Raw genomic sequence first — 18,883 nt, forward strand, 5'->3', positions numbered from 1 at the left:
TGATGGATGGTACAGTAATTCGTCAATGCCATGTGATATCTATGCGGCTCTGTGGGCTTCCTTTATGCCCTTGGCAGCTAATTTGCCCAAGTTTTCTATGCTTCCAGCATCCATAAACTCAAGCACGCTGACGTTGACTCCAAGCGTACGGCGCCACCAATTACGAATCTCGATGGCAACAAGCGAATCAACACCAAGCTGGGTCAAATTCAGGCTAAGGTCCAAGTCCTTGACATCTCGTGACATGAGGTTGTAAATACACGTGCCAATCTGAGCTGTCAGAAAATCGAGGTTGCTCGGTGTATCAAGCAGCGAAGGACTGGCGTTGACGCTCTTCATGAACTGACCAAAATCCTCGGATCCGGTTGAAGCACCGGAAGTTGCACCGGCATCTTGGAGATGTGCTTGGGCCATGCGTCGGTCGCGTTTCCAAATGGAGCGGTTATTAGGATCGGACAATGATTTCGTGCTCTTGAGGCCGATAGTGAGCTCCGCTGGGTTAAAGAAGCCGTCGTCTGAAGAGGATGCTGTTGGGTGTTGATGAGACATGGTATACGTGAGGGCATCGAGGAGTTCGGTTTCGCCCGTTGTATAGAAGTTTAGGGCGCGGAATTGCTCCAGGAGAGCCGGGTTTTCAACCACATATCCAATGTCGTCCACAACACCTACATTCACCACACCCGCAGGCAAACCTTGCTGGTGACGGAATTGAGTGAACGCCGTCAAGTAAGCATTGGCTGCTGAATAGTTTGCTTGGCCTACCTGGCCTACAACATAGGATATGGAGCTGAATAAAGTGAAGAAATCCAAATCACAGTGTTCCAAAGCTTGATGGAGATTAATGGCGCCGTCAACTTTGGGTCTGGCAGCCGTAAACCAGTCATCGTGAGAGAGCTGTAGAATACCACGGTCCTATTTATACTCTTGTTAGCATTGATTCAACTTGCAAAAAGTATGTGAATTTACCCTCAGAACCATAGTCATCAAGAAAACTCCTGCGATTGGCATTGTCGCCTGTTCCACCGCTCGGTAAACATCTTGCAGACTTGTAACGCTCCCTTTAATGACCTGAACCGCACACCCTTGTGATTCGATCTCTTTGATAAACCTCTTATCTTGTTCAGAATCTCCAGCGGATCGCGACAAATACATTATATTATGTGCGCCGTTTTCTACCATCCAGTTGGAGACAGATTTGCCTAAGCCGCCAAGTCCTCCTACTAACAGGTAGGTTCTGTCAGATTTGAACTTTACAGCTTGAGGTTTTGCTGCTGATCGGAGCTTCGATGGGTCTGATGGCATAGATACGACAATCTTGCCAATGTGTTGGCCCTTTTGCATGTATCGGAAAGCCTCAACGATATCCCCAGCCTCAAAGTGCTTAACAGGTGCGATAGGCTTGATAGCACCCTCCTCATAGTACCTGTTGAATTGTTGTAGCATCTTTTTACACATGTCTGGCCTTTCAACAGCCATTTGCGACATGTCAATGCCATGAAATGAGCGGTTGGACTCGAATACTTCCATCCCAAGCTGCCCTCGGCCGATGAAGTCCCGTTTTCCAATTTCAAGCATCTTCCCAAACGGAGCAACACATTTCCATGAAGTGTGCAACAACTCTCCTGATAACGAGTTGAGCACTAAATCAGCGCCTTGGCCATTAGTAATGGCCATGAGGTCTCCGTAGAATGAGACATCACGAGAGTTAAAGATGTGCTCGCGAGGAATCCCAAAGTTCTCAATCAGATACTGCACCTTCACAGGATTGCCGACAGTGGCGTATATAACGGCACCCATCATTTTACAGATGTTGAGTGCGGCAATACCGACACCACCACAGGCAGAATGGACGAGAACTGACATGCCCTTACACAATCCGCCCAAGTTGATGAGTGCATGGATTGCAGTGGCATAAACACATGGAACTGTAGCAGCATCCTCAAAGCTGAGGCTGTCGGGAATTTTGACCACAAGACTTGCCTCTGAGATGAAGCTTGTTGTAAAGCATCCGTGACCAATGGTCATTACTCGATCTCCAGGTGAGAGGCCTTGAACATTATTGCCGACTTTGCGGACGATACCAGAACACTCGATCCCAAGACCAGGTTTGTAACCTTCAACAATGCCCATGGCAACAAGAACGTCTTTAAAGTTCATACCAACAGCACGAGGCTCAATCTCGACTTGACTGTCTTGAACCAGTTTTGTCTCGTCTTCAACCCACTGAAGCGTTTGTAGTTGGCCCATGCGCGCAAGTTCGAGCTTTTTGGGAGACTCAGGTTCTGTACAAGGTGTCTCTCCAGCATGTTCTGCGATATCTATCCACTGATATCGCGGTATCATGACCCTTCCATTGACAATTGCATACTCCCAATCAGGATCAAACTCATCATCTTTGACTCTAGTACAGAACTTGTGGAAAACATGTAAAATGCTTTCCGGATCGAAATTCGCCAAATCAATCTCTAACGTGGCAAAGTCTAGCGAAAGCTCGGATCTAATATTTCGAGTTGCGCCAATGGAGGTTGCGTACCGAGAATCTTGTGATCCGACTTGGGCGTGTCCGGTAACCCATAATAACCCTCTTTCAGCAGGAAATTTGCCAAGATAGTTCTGCCATGAGGTAAAAGTATCTTCAGTCATCTCAAAGAACATTGTGTCGTGAAGGTCTAAAAGAGAGATGACATCTGCCTCTGGATCAGGCTCCTGTGAAAGAGTACGGAATTCAACTTCATAGCCCATCTCACCCAGTAACTTGGAAAGATCATTTATGTGATCCTGAAATTGTGAATGTCCAAGAAGAGTGACTTTTCCAGGCTCGCGAATAGGAGAAGCCACAGTAGTGAGAATATTCGCTGTAATGTGATCATCGTCCATAATCAGACCTTCGCTACCTGAGAATCCAGCATCTATAAGAAGGTCATGCCACTGGTGTGTCTCATGCAGGCGCTCGTCCTTGCGATCATCTTCTATATCTCTCCACCACTCGGGAGTGAGGCCCATGATGAATTTATAAAAGTTCGCACTTGGTGACAACTCTTGGATAAGTAATCGACCGTTCGGTTTGATGAGTTTATGAATATTCTGAAGGGTATCTTGAACATGCGGGGTCAAATGAAGCGTTCTGTTGGCAATGATGAGATCGAATGAAGAAAGGTCAAAGTCTTGCGATTTAGGATCTTTGGAGATGTCCAAGATCTTGTACTCGATATTGTCATACCCATCTAGTTCCTTACTTGCAAGCTGAATAGTTTCTTCGTTTCGGGCTGTGTAGACGTATTTGCTATAACTGCGCTCACCGGCCGAGTTAACGAGCGGTTTCACAGTCGCAGCAGTGGTATTAGTGGAACCAGACCCAAGCTCCAAGATCCTCATTGTTGGATTGATATGAGCCAAAGAGCTGAGTAACAGTGAGAAATCACTCTTTCCACTGATGAAACTGCACAGGTCACTAAAATGTCCATCTTGTTTGAGTATGTTATCGGCGTTCTCTACGCCCTTGAAGATTGCCTCAGCTGCTGCAGCTAGTCGACTAAGAAGCAGAGAAATTTTGGCACAGCCAGTGTGGAGGAGGAGTTTCTTCGTAGTGTCGATTTCTGTGTTCACCTTTTTTGAACTAAGACGAGCGAGACGTGCGCAATCCGGGACATTCTCGTAATTTCCATTGAGAGCCTTTGTCCGTTGCTTAGTGAGCCATTTGTGAAAATGTGCCAGGTGGGCAGAAGTTGAGAGGCGCTCGATTCGTCGAAGTACATCCAACTGATATAAAAGAGCCAACTTTTCAACCTTTGCCACTTCGCCTGGAGGTGAGCGGACTGACTGTACGAGGTTATTTGGAGCAATGAAATCGACGTGGGGTTTCCAGTGTAAGTGAGCAGCTGGTAGCGGACAAGCTTCATCCGTATCGCCACTCTCCAGGGGACTAAACTCTCCATTTCTTAGACTCAAGATCACTTTATTGTCGGCCATGATGGTGGCAGAGCAGCGAATTGCTCCCGTTGCGCTTGATACCGCAGCCGTCCCGAGGCGCATTTCTGGCTGGCCATTGCTGATGCATAGCTCATCGATATAGGTCGGCACGCAAAGTTGTTTGAGTTTGCGAGTTAACCCGTCAGCAATCGCTACGGTAAAGGCTTGTAGTACAAGATCAATAATACTGGGGTGCAAAGGATAATAGGGGCCCATTGTTGGATCGCGTTTCCTAATAGTAGCAGTAGCAGTATTTCGCCCCGGGTGAGCTGAAATGTTGGATAAGCCCTGGAAATCGGGGCCGTAATTCAGTCCAACTTTTTTCATAGCGCGATACCATCCTGTAGTGGAAACTTGGCGCGGCTGTTCACTAACATCTTCGGAGCCGGCACTGATTTCTTTTCCTGCTCGGACCTTTCCAGTACAGTGCTTGGTCCAGGAAGTGCCGTTGAAAGATGAAATGGAAAACTCGTACCAGACAGAGTTGAGCTTTGAAGTGAGCCGAACTGGACGGAGATGCGTTATAATTTCGTGTGCTTGTTGTTCCTTTAATACCAAGGCATTTTGAATCTCCACCTGTCTTAGAGATGCATCTGTTTCGTCGCCACCGTTGAGCTGTCTTACAGCCTCAATAGCCATTGCGATATAAGCAGCAGCGGGCAAGACAATATCATCTTGGATCTTATGATCTCTAGCCCAGGGCACATTATCCAAACGAAACATGTTTCTCCAAGAAGGCTCCAAGTCGTCAGATTCGAGAATGTGGTTTCCAATGAGTTCATGAGGAGGGAATCTGCGAAGGCGCCATTCTCTTGAGACTCGACTCTCATACCAGTACGTAGTATCATGTTGCCAAGCATAGTTGGGAAGATCTGTCAAAACGGTGCGGCCTGTTGTTGTGGCTGCAATGTTAACAGGAACAGCCTCTTGATATAGACGCCCGAGAGAGCTGAGCATCGACTTGGGCCCATTTTCGTTTCTAATGAGTGTCGGAATGTAAATCGATACACTGGACATCTGGACAGATTTGAATATATCTCGGAGCGGGCCAGAGAGAGCAGCATGTGGACCTATTTCAAGATAGACTGTATCTCTAACAGCAGAGTGCATCATAAGCTGTACTGCTGGCGAAAACAAGACTGGGTTTTCTAGATTCTGTCTCCAGTAAGATGGTCCCAGCTGTCCAGCTCTCTTGATCTGCCTTTTGGTGACGCTGGAGAAGAAGGGTACGATGGGCTTCGCATCTATAACGAGGCCATCGAGTAGCTTCTCGTATCTATCGCCAATCTCACGCATATGATCCGAATGGTAAGCTCTCTCGACTCTCAGCTTACGAGCAAAACAGTCGGGTATGTCTTTCTTGATACGGGAAATCACCTCATCTAACGGGTTCACGTCTCCCGACAAAGTCACACTCTTGGGGCTGTTCTCACATGCCACCACAATGCCGTCCTGGAGATAGGGTGTCACATCTTCGCGGCCGAGACCAACAGCCGCCATTGCACCGATTCGTCCATGATGCTGCGTCACTTGCCCGCGATAGTAAGCGATTATAATGGCTGCTTCGAGAGTAAGAGCACCGGCTGCATAGGCAGCACCCATCTCGCCGCTGGAATGCCCGACCACAGCCGCAGGGTTGACGCCCCATCCTTTAAGGAGATTGACAATACCGATTTGAAGAGCGGTGCAGATTGGCTGTGAGAATTCGGGCTGTTGGATTTTGCTTTCTCCTTGAGTTCGCTTGAGCTCTCCCTCTATTGTCCATTGAGGAGGATGAGAGAGGCTCTTGAGAGCAGCATCCATTTTCCGTATATCATCTTGAAAGGGGGTATATTGTTCAAGAAGGTCGGCACCCATTCCTGCCCATTGGGCCCCTTGTCCGGTAAAGACAAAATTTACTTGAGGAGGGTCCTTGTGTTTGATGATGGGGGAAAGTTCAGGAGGGTTTACACCATCATAAATAGCGAAAGCTCGCTGGCTTAAGTCTTCTCTTCTCGTTCCTAGGGTATATGCGAGATCTGGCACTCGGTCTGGATGTCGTTCAGCATAATTAAATAACTCTGATGCTCTTTGCTTCAATGAATTGGCCTGATGAGCGGAAACGACTAGTAACTGAGGGCTCTTGGAGGAAACTTTTTCTTCTTGTGAGACGTATGGCCTGGCTGAATCCACAATAACCTATTTGGCTGTTAGCGAATACCTTTCAACATGATAAACTCAAGCTACGTACATGAGCGTTAGCACCTCCCACGCCAAAGCAGTTCACTGATACACGCTTCAAGCGGTCCTTTGGCCATGGAGTTGGCTTTGTTGGGACCTTGAAATGGTATTTATCCCATTTTACTTTCTCGATTGTCAGCTTCTCATCAATCATTAATAGGGTGTATGTTGGGATATTGCCTCACTTTTGGGACTAGGCTCAGAGAAGTTGATCTGTGGTGGGATTGTCTCATGTTCCAGAGACAGGACAGCCTTGATCAAGCTGCTCAAACCAGATGCGCCCTCTCCGTGGCCAATGTTTGGTTTCACCTGAAAGACATATCGTTAGTTTGTCTCTTGTCAGGTGGAACTGGTTCGTATCTGAAGCAACAACTGACCGATCCGATGTATATACCATGATCGCCAAAGACTTGGCCAACTGCTCCTGTTTCCATCGGATCGCCGACCGATGTGCCTGTTCCATGACATTCGACGAAAGCTGTATCGCTAATATTTGAGATCTTGGCCACGTTATAAGCACGACGCATGAGAGCTACATGCGCCTCTTGATTGGGATTTGTAATGCCGATAGTTTTGCCGTCAAAGTTCGTGGCTGTCGCTCGAACGACACCTCGGATCGGATCGCCGTCGCGGATCGCATCCTCCAACTTCTTAATGAAAATTGCATTGATTGCTTCACCCCGAGCATATCCGTCGGCTTTGGCGTCAAACGTCTTACATGAGCCCGTTGGTGAGAGAACTCCTTGCTCGGATAAGGCGATGGCCATAGTAGGCGATAGGAACAGACTGGCTCCAGCAACAACTGCAGATTCACACTCGCCGGTATATATGGCTTGACAAGCCTCGTGGAGTGCAACAAGTGAAGATGAACACGCAGTACGAATAGTCATGCTGTTGATTTGTCAACCATTAAAACTGGACAATGGAAGAAACACATCACAACATACCTGGGACCCCTCAAATCATACTCATAAGACGCGCGGTTGGATAGTGCAAAATCTCCCCCGGTCAAGATTCGGTGCGTGCCTAGATGCTGAGGGTCTTTGGCATACAGGTCCAGCCAGTCTTCACCAAAGACGCCAACGTAGCAGCCAATGTTGCGGCCGCGCCAATTCTTTTGCCCCCCGTTCTCCATGCATTCCCAAATCACTTCCAGCAGCAGTCTGTGCTGCGGATCAAGCTTCTCGACTTCCGCTTTGCTCATAGAAAAAAACGACGCGTCCCATTTCTCCAGATCGCGGTCCAAATAGTGTCCGTATGTGCTTTTCAACGTACCAGGCGTTCCCAGCTTACTCTCGAAGGCGTGTGCTCCATATCGATTCTCAGGGACCTGTCGTCGTGTATTCTTTTTATTTATGAGAAGATCCCAGTATTCGTCAGTTGTTGTGATTCCACCTGGAAGTTTCAACCCTATTCCCACAATAGCAATTGCTGGTGGTGCGCCGACCAATGGCTCCATTGCTGGCATCTTGACATGGCTGCCTGTGATGTTCGAGTTTGAAGCCTGCTGTCGCTGCTGAATTCCTTTGGGACTTGCCATATCATCATATCCCCTCTTGTTCGCTATTTCGCCTTTAAAGCATCAGCCGATCTTGAGACAAACTCTTTCTTGAAGCCGTAAAACAGAAAATATTATATAAATATTGTTGAGAGTATGTAATTGTCAATCAGCATGAAAATTACAACTATGGAGAAAACTAGAATGAAACCTTCTGTGAAAACTGGACATCCCTCCGACCAGACTAAAAGTAATTGTACATATATACGGGGTATTCTGCCGTCCTATGCCGAGAGAAGGGACGCGGAGTACGAAATCTGAACAATGCCTGCAAGGAATGCACCGGCGGAAGTGGCATGGTTGCGACTCTCCAGTTCACTTTTTTGTTGGTGATAAATTCTCTGAGATGACATGTAACTTTTCTAGCAAAGTAGTTGGTTAGGCTACTCTGATAGTTTGAGCATTGACTGGCCAATGTTCCAAGACAAGCTGTGCTCATGTCTCATCCATCCCTGGTTAGTATAATCTCCTCTATTTTGTATAGCAACTAGTCTTCTCGTCCCTCAATAAATGGCACCATATATATAGTCCAACAGTCTTTCTAAATTAACAATGTCATGCTCATTAGCTGTAAATATGTAGTCAGAGGGGGGGTAAATTTTAAGTGTGCCCCTTCAACCTGCTCTTAATGGATTAAATTATGCCTAGTTCATTTGCATATGAGCTATTGAGGCTCTAGTTTCCACATGACCCCCTCTTGACTCTTGACCAGAAAATATCTGGCCTCATGACCTCTCAATTTACATGTGGCAGAAGTCCTGGAAAGAAAGAGGGGCAGCCTCGTCAGAAGTCTGCTACCAGTATTCCGTAATGCAGATTGCGAATGGCACACGTAGCATTCCATTATCATGTCTAAGAGAGTATACAGGGAAAATGTGCTCTCAACGCCACAATGCTTCTCTATCCATACATAGTGCTTTATAAAGTCCCCTACTGCGCTCTGAGACGTCGTGGCTGAGATCATTGGATGATGGACTGTGGCTCGGATAGATGTATGAAGCAAGGGGCAACGGGCTGCTACGCCGATGCATTGTACACAGTAGTCAACTGATCCTTACGCAAGACTCACGGAATTTGAAGATGAATCCTGTGATACCACATTACAAGTGAGTATATACTGCTGAGCCTGTATTTTTGAAGACTGTGTATAGATTCATTGGAGAACCCACTTTCTTTGTAGGATGAAACTGTCTTGGAAGCGTTGTTTGATAGAGTGTTAAACTTGCGCGTAGCAGTTTCGCCGCCATACCAAGGGCGTTACGATATTGAACTCTATGATGACGTCTATAAAGATTTAAATATCATCATATCGAAGTTCTGTAAAGAAAAGCAGCCGATGAATGCCGTTCTACTTGCAATTTGATTGGTCTTATCACAATGGCATCGAGATCCGAGCCTCTCATATGATATACATGGCCTACGTATTATATGACAAGTCACTCGGTAAATGGTCTAGACCAAGCCTCAACTGTCTTGCTACGTAACATCTTGCTAAATGGCATCCTGCTACATGAAATTCTGCTACGTGACATCAGAAAGAGAAAACGCATGCAATCAAGTCGTGGCTGGCATTTCATGACTCCGTACGTCATGTTTCATAATCGTACGATAAATCGCGGCTACCCTTTGATTCGCGAGATGGAGATGGTAGATACAATGATCAATCTTGCGTCGAACATCGCTGCCTTCGCCTCTTTATGAGCCCTCATACTACTTTGTTCCGTGAACCGCAAAATCATTCATCATCCTCGCTGTCTTCGTCATCAGAGGATTCGTACACATAAACTTGTAGCACCTTTGGCAAGGCCTTTGCTCTACCTGTCTCAAATATTTTCTTTGCCCGCTCCTTCATCTCACCTCGTTTTGTCTTACCACTGGCTGATTTAGGAAGTGCTTCAAGAAACTCGATTCCTCCAGCTAGGCGCTTATACTCGGATAGCTCGCTATTAACAAAGGTGTGGATCCTTTGCTTAAGCAAGCGCTCATCTTCCTTCTTGCCGGCGGGTGATCGCACGATGAAAGCGAGTGGCAGTTCGCCCGCGGAATCGTCCGAAATTGGGACGACGCAAACGTCCGCGATGCAAGGGTGACGCAACAAGAGAGCTTCAACTTCTGTTGGAGAAATCTGTAGTCCCTTGATGAGTGTTAGTGGGCATACAAGATCCCGTATATGTAGAAGAATATTGATCTATACATACCCTAACCTTGATCATCTCCTTGACTCGATCAACAATGAAAAGATGCTCGTACCCATCATCACTCTTGCGAAATTCCATCAGATCGCCTGTTCGTAACCACCCATCGCTTGTAAATGTTTCCTTTGTTGCTTTCTTATTATCAAGGTACCCTAGCATCACTGATGGCGACCGCAAAAGAAGTTCTCCAGGAGTATCTAGCTCTGTCACCTCTTCGCCATCTCGGCTTATCAGTCGACCCTCATAGCCAGGGAAAATATGGCCACAGGAACCAAACATAACGTCTGCCTTGTTTTGCATAGATACAACAACTGAAGTCTCAGTGAGTCCATATCCTTGTATGAGCTGACAATTGGGGGAAAAGCGAGCAAACTGTTCATTGACCTCTTTTGTGAGATTGGAGGCGCCAACTACAGTTGTCTTGACATGTTCGAGGTTATATCTCGCGGTGATGGCAGAGTTCTTAATCAGAGCAACTATCATGGGAGGCACCTAGCAGCCAGTACGTTAGTATCAGATTATTTGTGGTTTATAAAACTCAGAGTAAATGCATGCGGGGGCATTTTACCATCCAGAGTGTCTCTATGGAATGCTTCTGTACTGCCTCTAAGACGTCAACAAGATCAAATCCCGGCAGTACGACTGCATTGTAGCCACGATATACACCAGAGTGTCCAGTAACGATTAAAGCGTAGCTGTGGCTCATGGGAAGTACAGCTAAGAGTGACTCTGGCTTTCCGCTCTTGTAGTTGGATTCGTATGTGCTCATCTGTAGCGTATTGGCGATGACATTTCTGTGCGAGATCTTGACATTTTTCTAAGATACATCTGTCAACTAACATGATTTAAACTGTCAAGCAATCGAGTGCAAGCTCACTGGTAATCCAGATGTTCCGCTGGAGGAGCATAAGAATGCAGTTTGGCTGGCACCTTGACCCTGCTCCCACTTTAGCTGCGGCAACGGAGCCAGCTTCTTTCCCTCAGCAATCAACTGGTCGACCGACTTGATATCAGTCGGGATGATGGCACCTTTTAGTGCTTTCTCTGGAATTTCCAGCAGATATACATGCGTCTTGGGGATATTCGCCGCAGATGCCGCTTCAAGAGCCGTAGGGAGCAGCGTCGCACATGTAAACAGAGCCTTGCATTTAACTGCCTTGAGCTGTTTTGCAAGTTCGGTAGCGGAATACGAAGGGCTTATAGGTGATGATACTCCTGAGAAGCGATGAGCAGCCCACGAGATAGTCATCGTGTCTATCTATACGACGTGTGGATGCGTTTAGTTGAGTAACCGTTGGACAAGAAATTGCTGATGCATACCGTGTTGACGCTGAATAACGCTATGACCTTATCAAACTCGCTCCTACCATTGACTTCGAATCCCAACTCTGATGCAAGTGCAGCTGAAAGCCATTCTATACGATTCTTCACCTCGACAGCGGAATACGACTTTCCGGTGATGCCGCAAGTAAAAGGTGGGCGAGAATCTGCAATCGGATACCGGCCGTACTTGTCTCCATCATTAAATAGGAATTCATGGATAGGTATTGAGTCCGGAGGGTCGAAAGGCAATTTGTGGATGTAGGGCGGAGTAGTAAACGGCATGGTGAAAGCAATAAGCCAAAATGCGTATCTATCTTGTCAAGCAGTATCCACTAGGATGGTGATCCGCCGTATTTGGAAGATGCGAGTACGAGTATACATATACAGGTCCTAGACTGATAAATTAGACTTAGGAGGATGGCATAGATACAGCCTCCCTCGTCAAGTTTACTACATACGAGTGTGCCAGTAAGAAATGAAGAAGCCCATAGTATTTAAGACATATTACGGAATCTGTATCTAGGGAGTCTAATGTCTCAAGTCTCTCCCTGCTACATACAGGTCATTATGTGAAACGAAACAGCAAAAGCGACAAGTAAACGTAAATCATTGCTACCTACAATAAGAACATGTTCTGACTGTGTAGTTAGACGATAGCACGACGAATTATCCAGAAAATGGCGAACGATAGACCTCCCTTTGCGAGAAGCCTTGGAAGACTATTGCGATGTTAATTCTATGAAGCTGGATATTTCCGAACTTCATATAGCCTAAAGACGACAGGCATACCACATCATGGCGATCTTCCACGAGTAACCCTCCTGGGGCTGCTTATAATTGGAAGTCGTACCATCTGCAAAATGACATGTCCGTTGAAGAGAATCCAGAATCCTATCAGAAGAGACGGATCTGGGCACTCATGACTATATCCGATGGCATCCTGCCCTACTTCGGCAATTTACGAATTGAACCAAAAGAAAATATGCCGCAATTGTTCTTGGGCACACCATCGAACTACTCCAGAACACTGCCCAACACCATAGACGGGTAAAAAACTAGTCCTCCTCCAACCTCGCGCCCAATACATATTGTTCTCCTCTAGCGCCCCCATTCGTCCAAGTTTGAACAATCCCCAAAGATGCGGGGACCCAGCCAATTGTCAGACGCACCAACCCGCTGCCAACGGCAAATCTTACCTCTACCGCACCTGGTGCGACCGCGCTTGGGGTCAAGAGGGCGAGGATGGCGGGCGACTACTGGATGGTGGCGCTGATCAAACTGTGGATTGTTCGGCATTCCAAGATGCGGGGGAAAAGTATATATATATCGGACGGCTGGATTGGGCATTGACGGAATCTAGAGCTTTAGATTCCTCGTTGAAAAGGTGAAGATTGGCCATTCTTGATGCTACGTTGATCATCCCAATCTTTACTATCACGTCTTGAACATCACCACCTACACAAAGATGGACCAGTCACTGAAGATGGGCGAGCCTTCGTCATATACGCAGAATCCACCCAAGGGTTATGTTTTTGAACAGAAGAAACATCATCATCACCATCAACAACAAGAGCAACAGCATCATGAAGGATTGAGCAGCAGCCCCGAGAGGGAAGCTTATCTCGAACGAAGAAGCAGCAATGATTCCGCATCACGACGATTGAGCAACTCCCGGCCCTGCCACTCGGGATCCGGATTCTTGGGCACAATGCGATGATTGCGAAATCGGGTTCAATTACAATGTCCCGATGGAGAGGATTGTTTCCTTTGTGGTGTCTTCGGGCGTACATACATACACGTACATGTGCCATGATATTGAGAAGTGGGTTTAAGCAGACGATGATGTCAGTGACGACGATGTGGGGGAATAAAGGACAAGGATCTGGGCCAAGTTTGTTCTACGAGAGCGTCCGGGATTTGGCGCTTTTGGGGAGCCTTCGGCTTTAGAACACTTGGGTGTGATACGGGATTGAATCGGAATGTTTTGTATGGGCCAGGGTTATTATTATGCATTTCTTTTGGATGGGATTTATTCGCGGCTTGGATTTGGCATCGCAAATGTCTTTGCGTGGATGAGCTGAGGACATGTATAGATGAACATGTATATGAATCAACCAATCAATGCATGGCAGAAGCAAATGAAAGGAAGAGGCTACATGCGCTCTATGCTGTGCAACCATGCACGTATAAGGTCACCACTGCATATACCACAAGAATCATCATATACTCCAAAAATTACTATATACTGCAAGAATCATCATATCTGGAACACTCTTCAAACCCTCCCTCCAAGGCGTGTCTTCCACACAGCATATCCAGCATAGCCCACAGCCGCGATAACCGCCATCTTGCCAGCTCCCACGAGCATATTATCCCGTGCCCGCCTCAATGCCCTCGCCCTACTCTTCAGCGTGTTCTTCTGGAACGTCTCGCGGTCATTGGCATGGGGGAACGGCGCCTCCACTTCCTCTCCCGTCTGTTCATCCTTGACCTTCGGCACGGGAACCTCGAGATACTCGCATAGCGGGCCCCAGCCATCCTGTACCTTGTACTCAAAGCGGCGCGCCTCGGGAATCTCATCGCGATAGCGCTTGTACATGCCGGTGTACCAGGCAATGGCCTTGTCCTTTTCCGTCCGGTGATGGTACCGAAAGGCGAGCCCAGACATGGCCATGCCGAAGCGGGCAAACGCGCGCGATGCCGGGTCAAAGACGAAGCAGAAGAGCATCTGCAGCTTGGTCCACGGCGACGCTGGTTGCGCCGCCAAGATGACGGACTCTAAGGTGCTGTAGTACCACGACTCCGGATCGCGATTCAAGATGATGACTTTGGCTTCTGGGTACAGGGCCGCGAGCTCGACGCCGAAGAGCGCCGCGGGAACATCAACGCAGGCTTGTGAGTTGCCCAGCACCTTGTCAAAGTCGGCCCTGGTGACAGTGCCTTTTCCACCATACCGGGCCTCGATGAGGTGGACCCATTGCGGGCATTCCTGCTCAGGGTTCTCAAGGAGGTTTTGCATGTGATAGCAGTCGTTGAAGCCCAGCTGTTTGAGAGCCAACCTCACGCCTTGTGCAGAAGAGTTAGAGGTGTGACTGAACCCGGAAGAGATGGACTTACTCAATGTTCCTGTCCGTTGCACGCCGCAGACGATGACGCGCATCGGAACAACTCGATCTGGTGTTGTCATGGCGAGATGATTTACGGCGAATTGTGATTTCGCAATTGATTTACTGAGTAGTAAAAATCAATCAGAGGATGTAACGAGCGGAAGAGTGTGATTAAGAGCTGTGATGAACAAGGGCTTGGTGATAAACGGCGTTTAGGAAAAGGTCCATCACATTGTCTTACCTGGATCCCACCTCACAAATCCCTGTTGCGACTAGCATCTCGATGCCATCTCCGGAGCTATACTACAGTGCTGTATGTCACCCGATCCACTCTTGGAAGCTGCTAAATACGCGGTATCCAAGCAGCAAAAGGTAGGCTAAAGCGTCGCCCTACGGGGTAGAATTCTTCAAGATACAATATCTTACAATTGAAGGTTATGGTGTTGCCGTTGCTGACAAGGCTGTAGTATTGCCAATGTTTGTGTCCCGTGGCGTCTGTTTTTGTATCACTTCAACAAAAACACGGAGAAAAGGGTCATTAATGTTTCATGGTCAGCATGTTACTGAAATGCTCTCTCGGATTTTTATCCTTTTCTTTCTCGGTCCATGGAAGATCGGACTGTCGCCGCCCGAGGACCGATAGCCCGGACCGGCAAAGTTTATGGTATGCTGCCAGGAAGATGTATGCATTTTTCATGGACGATTATAAAGGAATTACATGTGTTTATTGCGATTGATACAAATTGTTCATAAATACCTAGTCCGGAATTACAATTACTGACTACTGACTGGTTCCATGTCATCCATTTGGCCATGGCGCATCTGGTTTAAGTGCCTCTATATGATACTTACGCTCTCCCAGCTACACATCTATGCTAAAGGATGGGCTTTTTTTTGTTCAGTCAAGGCTTCATAGTTCGATGACTGGGTATTTAAGCTTTGTTTCTGCCCAGACACGCCATCCAGCATAGTCGTGGGTATTGGCCACTTGATGTATACCCACGCATAGAGAGGTAATAGGCAGCTAGGTAAACAGGAAATATACGTTTCGAGCATCGTCTGTAGCATCAAAAGAAATCAACAAGCCATCTGCAAGCTTTTGTGTCTATTTCTGGCCATTTAAACCATGGCTCCAGCCTTTTATTTTTTGAATCTTGCCTGTTGCGTTCCCCTCCTCATGCAGTTCGCTTATACGCCATAACATCCCATGACAGGCCTCGTCACACTAGAGGCAGTCGCGAATAGATTACAAGATATGATTTGGGCTGGTGTCCTCATTTTTTCATAGTAAATTTTTGCCCTCCCCAACTCCCATCCCGGGTATATCTCCATCCAGTTGCTCACGCCTTTCGTCGCTTTCCACCCTCCGCCGCTTCAGCCCCCGTAGCTGAGCCGCTGTTCGCAGCGAGGATCGCATCCAAAAGCTCCGGGTTCGCATTCAACATATCTTGAGACTCCGACTTTATGCGCTTGGGGTCAGCCTTGCCGACTACAGGAACCGCAGTGGCGAGAATCTGCTGGAAGGGAGCAGCGACAAAGTAGCCGCTCTCGTCGAAGAAGGAGGCAAATGGCTTGGCCACCTCGATGATCCGTGACTTGGAAGACTTGTCTGTGACGGTGATGCTGAGTCTGTATGTAGGGTCCAGCTTCTTCGTTGCGCTGGCTACTGTGATCTGCACGTTTCTCTCGTCAGCTCTTGCTCTTGCACTCCCCGTCGCCGCTGGATTGGTCATTGCCGTTGCGTACCTTTTCCCCAGATGGCGCGATTCCCTGGTATATAACACCTTTTTCCACAAACATCATCCAGAATGTCAAGACACCGTTTAGAACGGTGTAGACGGCCACTGCGATCGCTGTGTAGAACTTGGTATCCTCAAAGCCCAGCTTGTAGTCCCACGCAAAACAAGCAGCAGCAATGAGGAATGCGCTGTACCCGAGCCCTAGCCGTACATCGCTGAGGAAGTGTGTCTGCTTGAATTTTAGGGAGTTGAGGTAGTTGGGGATCGCATCGTCGGTCGTGTTCTTTAAATCTATAGCCACGGTGTCAGAGCAAGGCGTGATGGAACCAGTGGCGACAAGCTGCAGCAAGAATAGCTCGACTTACCTGCGAGATTATATAGAGAAATCTTTTCCGCGGCCATGGTTGCGTTATATTCCTGGAGATTGAGTCGCCAGATGTGATCAAAACAACGGAACGCTGCTGTTGTTGGTTCAAGTTATGGCAGAGGTGGCCTGTAGTTTGACTTCAATGCTTCGCTGTAAGCTGCCAGTAAACTGAGTTGCTACAGTACACATATGCACTAAGATCGTGGGGTTCTGCCGAGTTCAATTGGCCAGCAGAGAGCTCATTGCGCCGAAATGTGGGGCTGCCGGCTGCCGGCGGTAGGATACTCCGTAGTAGAGCTGCTGCTATGCATCTTCCACCTCAGCATCTTCAATGAGCTCATGGATCGCATAATCTCCCCCTCCATCGCAGCATCGTTGCCCACCGCCGAGGCCGCACGACACTGAATACTGCATCGCATTAGCTCCAAGTGCGGCTGAAAAGCTCAACGATCCTTTATCATGGCGCAATTACCGGCTCAGACCCTGCATAGGGATCCCCAGCTCTTGTTCGTGTCCTCAATTATAGCTCCGGCGGGCAGAAGACGAGACAGCTAACATGTCGCTTTCACGCATAGCTACTGGATCCTGATTCCCATCACCGTTGTCATGGTCCTGACTGGTGTTCTCCGCCACTACGCATCCGTGCTCATGACCACGACCCCGAAGAAGGCCGACATCAAAGCCATCCGTGAGCAGCGTGCTCTCGCCCATGGTGCCTCTCTAAGGACAAACTATCATGTGCTGTCGCGCAAGGCATTTGAGACTCGACGTGATTTTCTGATTGAAGGATTCGAATCTGGCGCCTACCTCAAGGCACCGAACCAAAAGGGCCAGCCTCCGGCCAACCCCATGTCGGACCCCAACGCCATGGAGGGCATGATGGGCATGATGAAAAACAACATGGCCATGATGATCCCCAACACCTTGATTATGAGCTGGATCAATGCATTCTTCAGCGGATATGCCATCAGTATGTCACCATCGTATTACTTGCTTGTCATTTGCCAGTGCTGACCGCAACCAGTGAAATTGCCATTCCCTATCACTATCAAGTTCAAGAGCATGCTCCAGGCCGGTGTCCTGACCAAAGACATGGACCCGCGGTGGATGTCTAGCATCAGCTGGTACTTTTTGTGTATCTTCGGTCTCCAATTTGTCTATGTGTTCCTCCTTGGAAGTGACAACGGTAAGCATACTAATACCATACATCCTCTATCAAGCATAATAGAATATCTCCTAACACGTCACCAGCTGCGAGCCAAATTGCTCAGCAAATGCAGCAACAACAGATGCCCGTTGGCCCCATGGCCCCTGGTCAGGATCCTCACAAGATGTTCAAGGCCGAGGCCGAAAACTTGGCCGTCATCGAGCATTATTCCGTCCTGGACGGCGTCGAGGAGCGACTGCTGGAGAGAATCAAGGTGTAAAATATTGTAGACCCGGCAGTATCGAAATATAATCATTAATACATTGTGCTCTTCAAACGCCTCTAAACAATCCAATCAAGCACCATCCCACCATAGACACACACCAAGACCTTCAGCAGCCATGCTGCCTTTGATCTTGTAAGGCGTCTTTGCTGGTGTGTCTTCTGCTTGAGTGGGACCTGCTGGAGTCTGATCGTGCCACTCTTCATCAATGACCTGGAAACGAACCATTTCGTGGTTGTCGTAAAACAGGCGTTCTTCATCAAAGTTCCATATCCAAATCTGTTCGCTGTGATTGCTATTCCCGCTGTTAGCCCTCCTCGCCTTTGGTGCTTGAATCTGTTAGTAGACTCACTATTCAGCCCCCTGCGGAAGCTCCTCGTATGGGATAAAGATGTCGTCGAAGAAGTCTGTTCTCAGATGGATGCCAGAAGGCGTTGAACTGCGTATCCTGCCGAGCATGACCTCTCCCTTGAAAGGTCTAAATACTATCATGCGAAACTCGACTGTCGCCATGTAACATGTAAGTATGCTGAATCGCCGTAGAGAAGAGCAAGATTGCCTACCATTGACGTTTACAAGGCCTGTGCCGTGGCCTATCAGACCTTCAGACGTCCACAAAACATCATACAGTGATATGCACAATCCAATTTTTTGAACGACCTACGCCGAAGTGGTTAGTCATCGCTGAGGTTCGGGACTAGATGAAAGAGTACTGTAGACCAACCTTGTTTGCATATTTGGCATTAATGTTGTCCTCGATTGCTACAATGCTGTGCTTCGAGAAGTCCTCGGGTGAGATCTGCACCAGATCGGAGAATTTGGTCTGTGACTCGGCGGGTTAGAAGCAGCGTCCATGAAATGAGATGCAGTGAATTGAGAGGACCAGCGACATGACATACAAGGATAAACATGATGGCAATGTTTCAACGGGTTAATCGCCTCTTCAGTTGTGGTTCATGAGCGTCGATGAGAATG

The 18,883-nt window shown here is 47.8% G+C and overlaps 6 protein-coding genes across 6 annotated transcripts; 1 reads left to right on the forward strand and 5 right to left on the reverse strand.

The window, feature by feature from the left end:
* Positions 1–39: 39 nt before the first annotated feature.
* Positions 40–7,648, reverse strand: T069G_06574 (polyketide synthase dehydratase domain-containing protein; the record flags this gene model as incomplete). The annotated part of the gene is made up of 8 exons (XM_056173784.1): positions 40–912; positions 967–2,909; positions 2,961–6,147; positions 6,200–6,312; positions 6,375–6,498; positions 6,567–6,862; positions 6,908–7,080; positions 7,137–7,648. 8 exons carry the CDS (start codon positions 7,646–7,648, stop codon positions 40–42), a joined length of 7,221 nt encoding a protein of 2,406 aa, XP_056027363.1.
* Positions 7,649–9,482: 1,834 nt separating this feature from the next.
* On the reverse strand, positions 9,483–11,547 carry T069G_06575 (AMP-binding enzyme domain-containing protein; the record flags this gene model as incomplete). The annotated part of the gene is made up of 6 exons (XM_056173785.1): positions 9,483–9,881; positions 9,946–10,434; positions 10,511–10,759; positions 10,820–10,894; positions 10,943–11,200; positions 11,263–11,547. The coding sequence occupies 6 exons, from the start codon at positions 11,545–11,547 to the stop codon at positions 9,483–9,485; spliced, it is 1,755 nt and encodes a 584-aa protein (XP_056027364.1).
* Positions 11,548–13,540: 1,993 nt separating this feature from the next.
* T069G_06576 (uncharacterized protein) lies at positions 13,541–14,452 on the reverse strand (the record flags this gene model as incomplete). The annotated part of the gene is made up of 2 exons (XM_056173786.1): positions 13,541–14,331; positions 14,383–14,452. 2 exons carry the CDS (start codon positions 14,450–14,452, stop codon positions 13,541–13,543), a joined length of 861 nt encoding a protein of 286 aa, XP_056027365.1.
* Positions 14,453–15,712: 1,260 nt separating this feature from the next.
* T069G_06577 (microsomal signal peptidase 25 kDa subunit (SPC25) domain-containing protein) lies at positions 15,713–16,513 on the reverse strand (the record flags this gene model as incomplete). The annotated part of the gene is made up of 3 exons (XM_056173787.1): positions 15,713–16,045; positions 16,119–16,402; positions 16,477–16,513. The coding sequence occupies 3 exons, from the start codon at positions 16,511–16,513 to the stop codon at positions 15,713–15,715; spliced, it is 654 nt and encodes a 217-aa protein (XP_056027366.1).
* A 424-nt stretch (positions 16,514–16,937) lies between these two features.
* On the forward strand, positions 16,938–17,905 carry T069G_06578 (integral membrane protein DUF106 domain-containing protein; the record flags this gene model as incomplete). Its single annotated transcript, XM_056173788.1, has 4 exons — positions 16,938–16,984; positions 17,054–17,448; positions 17,503–17,664; positions 17,730–17,905. 4 exons carry the CDS (start codon positions 16,938–16,940, stop codon positions 17,903–17,905), a joined length of 780 nt encoding a protein of 259 aa, XP_056027367.1.
* A 75-nt stretch (positions 17,906–17,980) lies between these two features.
* T069G_06579 (RNA polymerase III subunit rpc25 domain-containing protein) lies at positions 17,981–18,819 on the reverse strand (the record flags this gene model as incomplete). Its single annotated transcript, XM_056173789.1, has 5 exons — positions 17,981–18,203; positions 18,261–18,411; positions 18,472–18,568; positions 18,633–18,731; positions 18,808–18,819. The coding sequence occupies 5 exons, from the start codon at positions 18,817–18,819 to the stop codon at positions 17,981–17,983; spliced, it is 582 nt and encodes a 193-aa protein (XP_056027368.1).
* Between the last annotated feature and the right edge of the window lie 64 nt (positions 18,820–18,883).

The sequence above is a fragment of the Trichoderma breve genome, chromosome 4 (genome assembly GCF_028502605.1).
Source record: "Trichoderma breve strain T069 chromosome 4, whole genome shotgun sequence".
Lineage (NCBI taxonomy): Eukaryota > Fungi > Ascomycota > Sordariomycetes > Hypocreales > Hypocreaceae > Trichoderma > Trichoderma breve.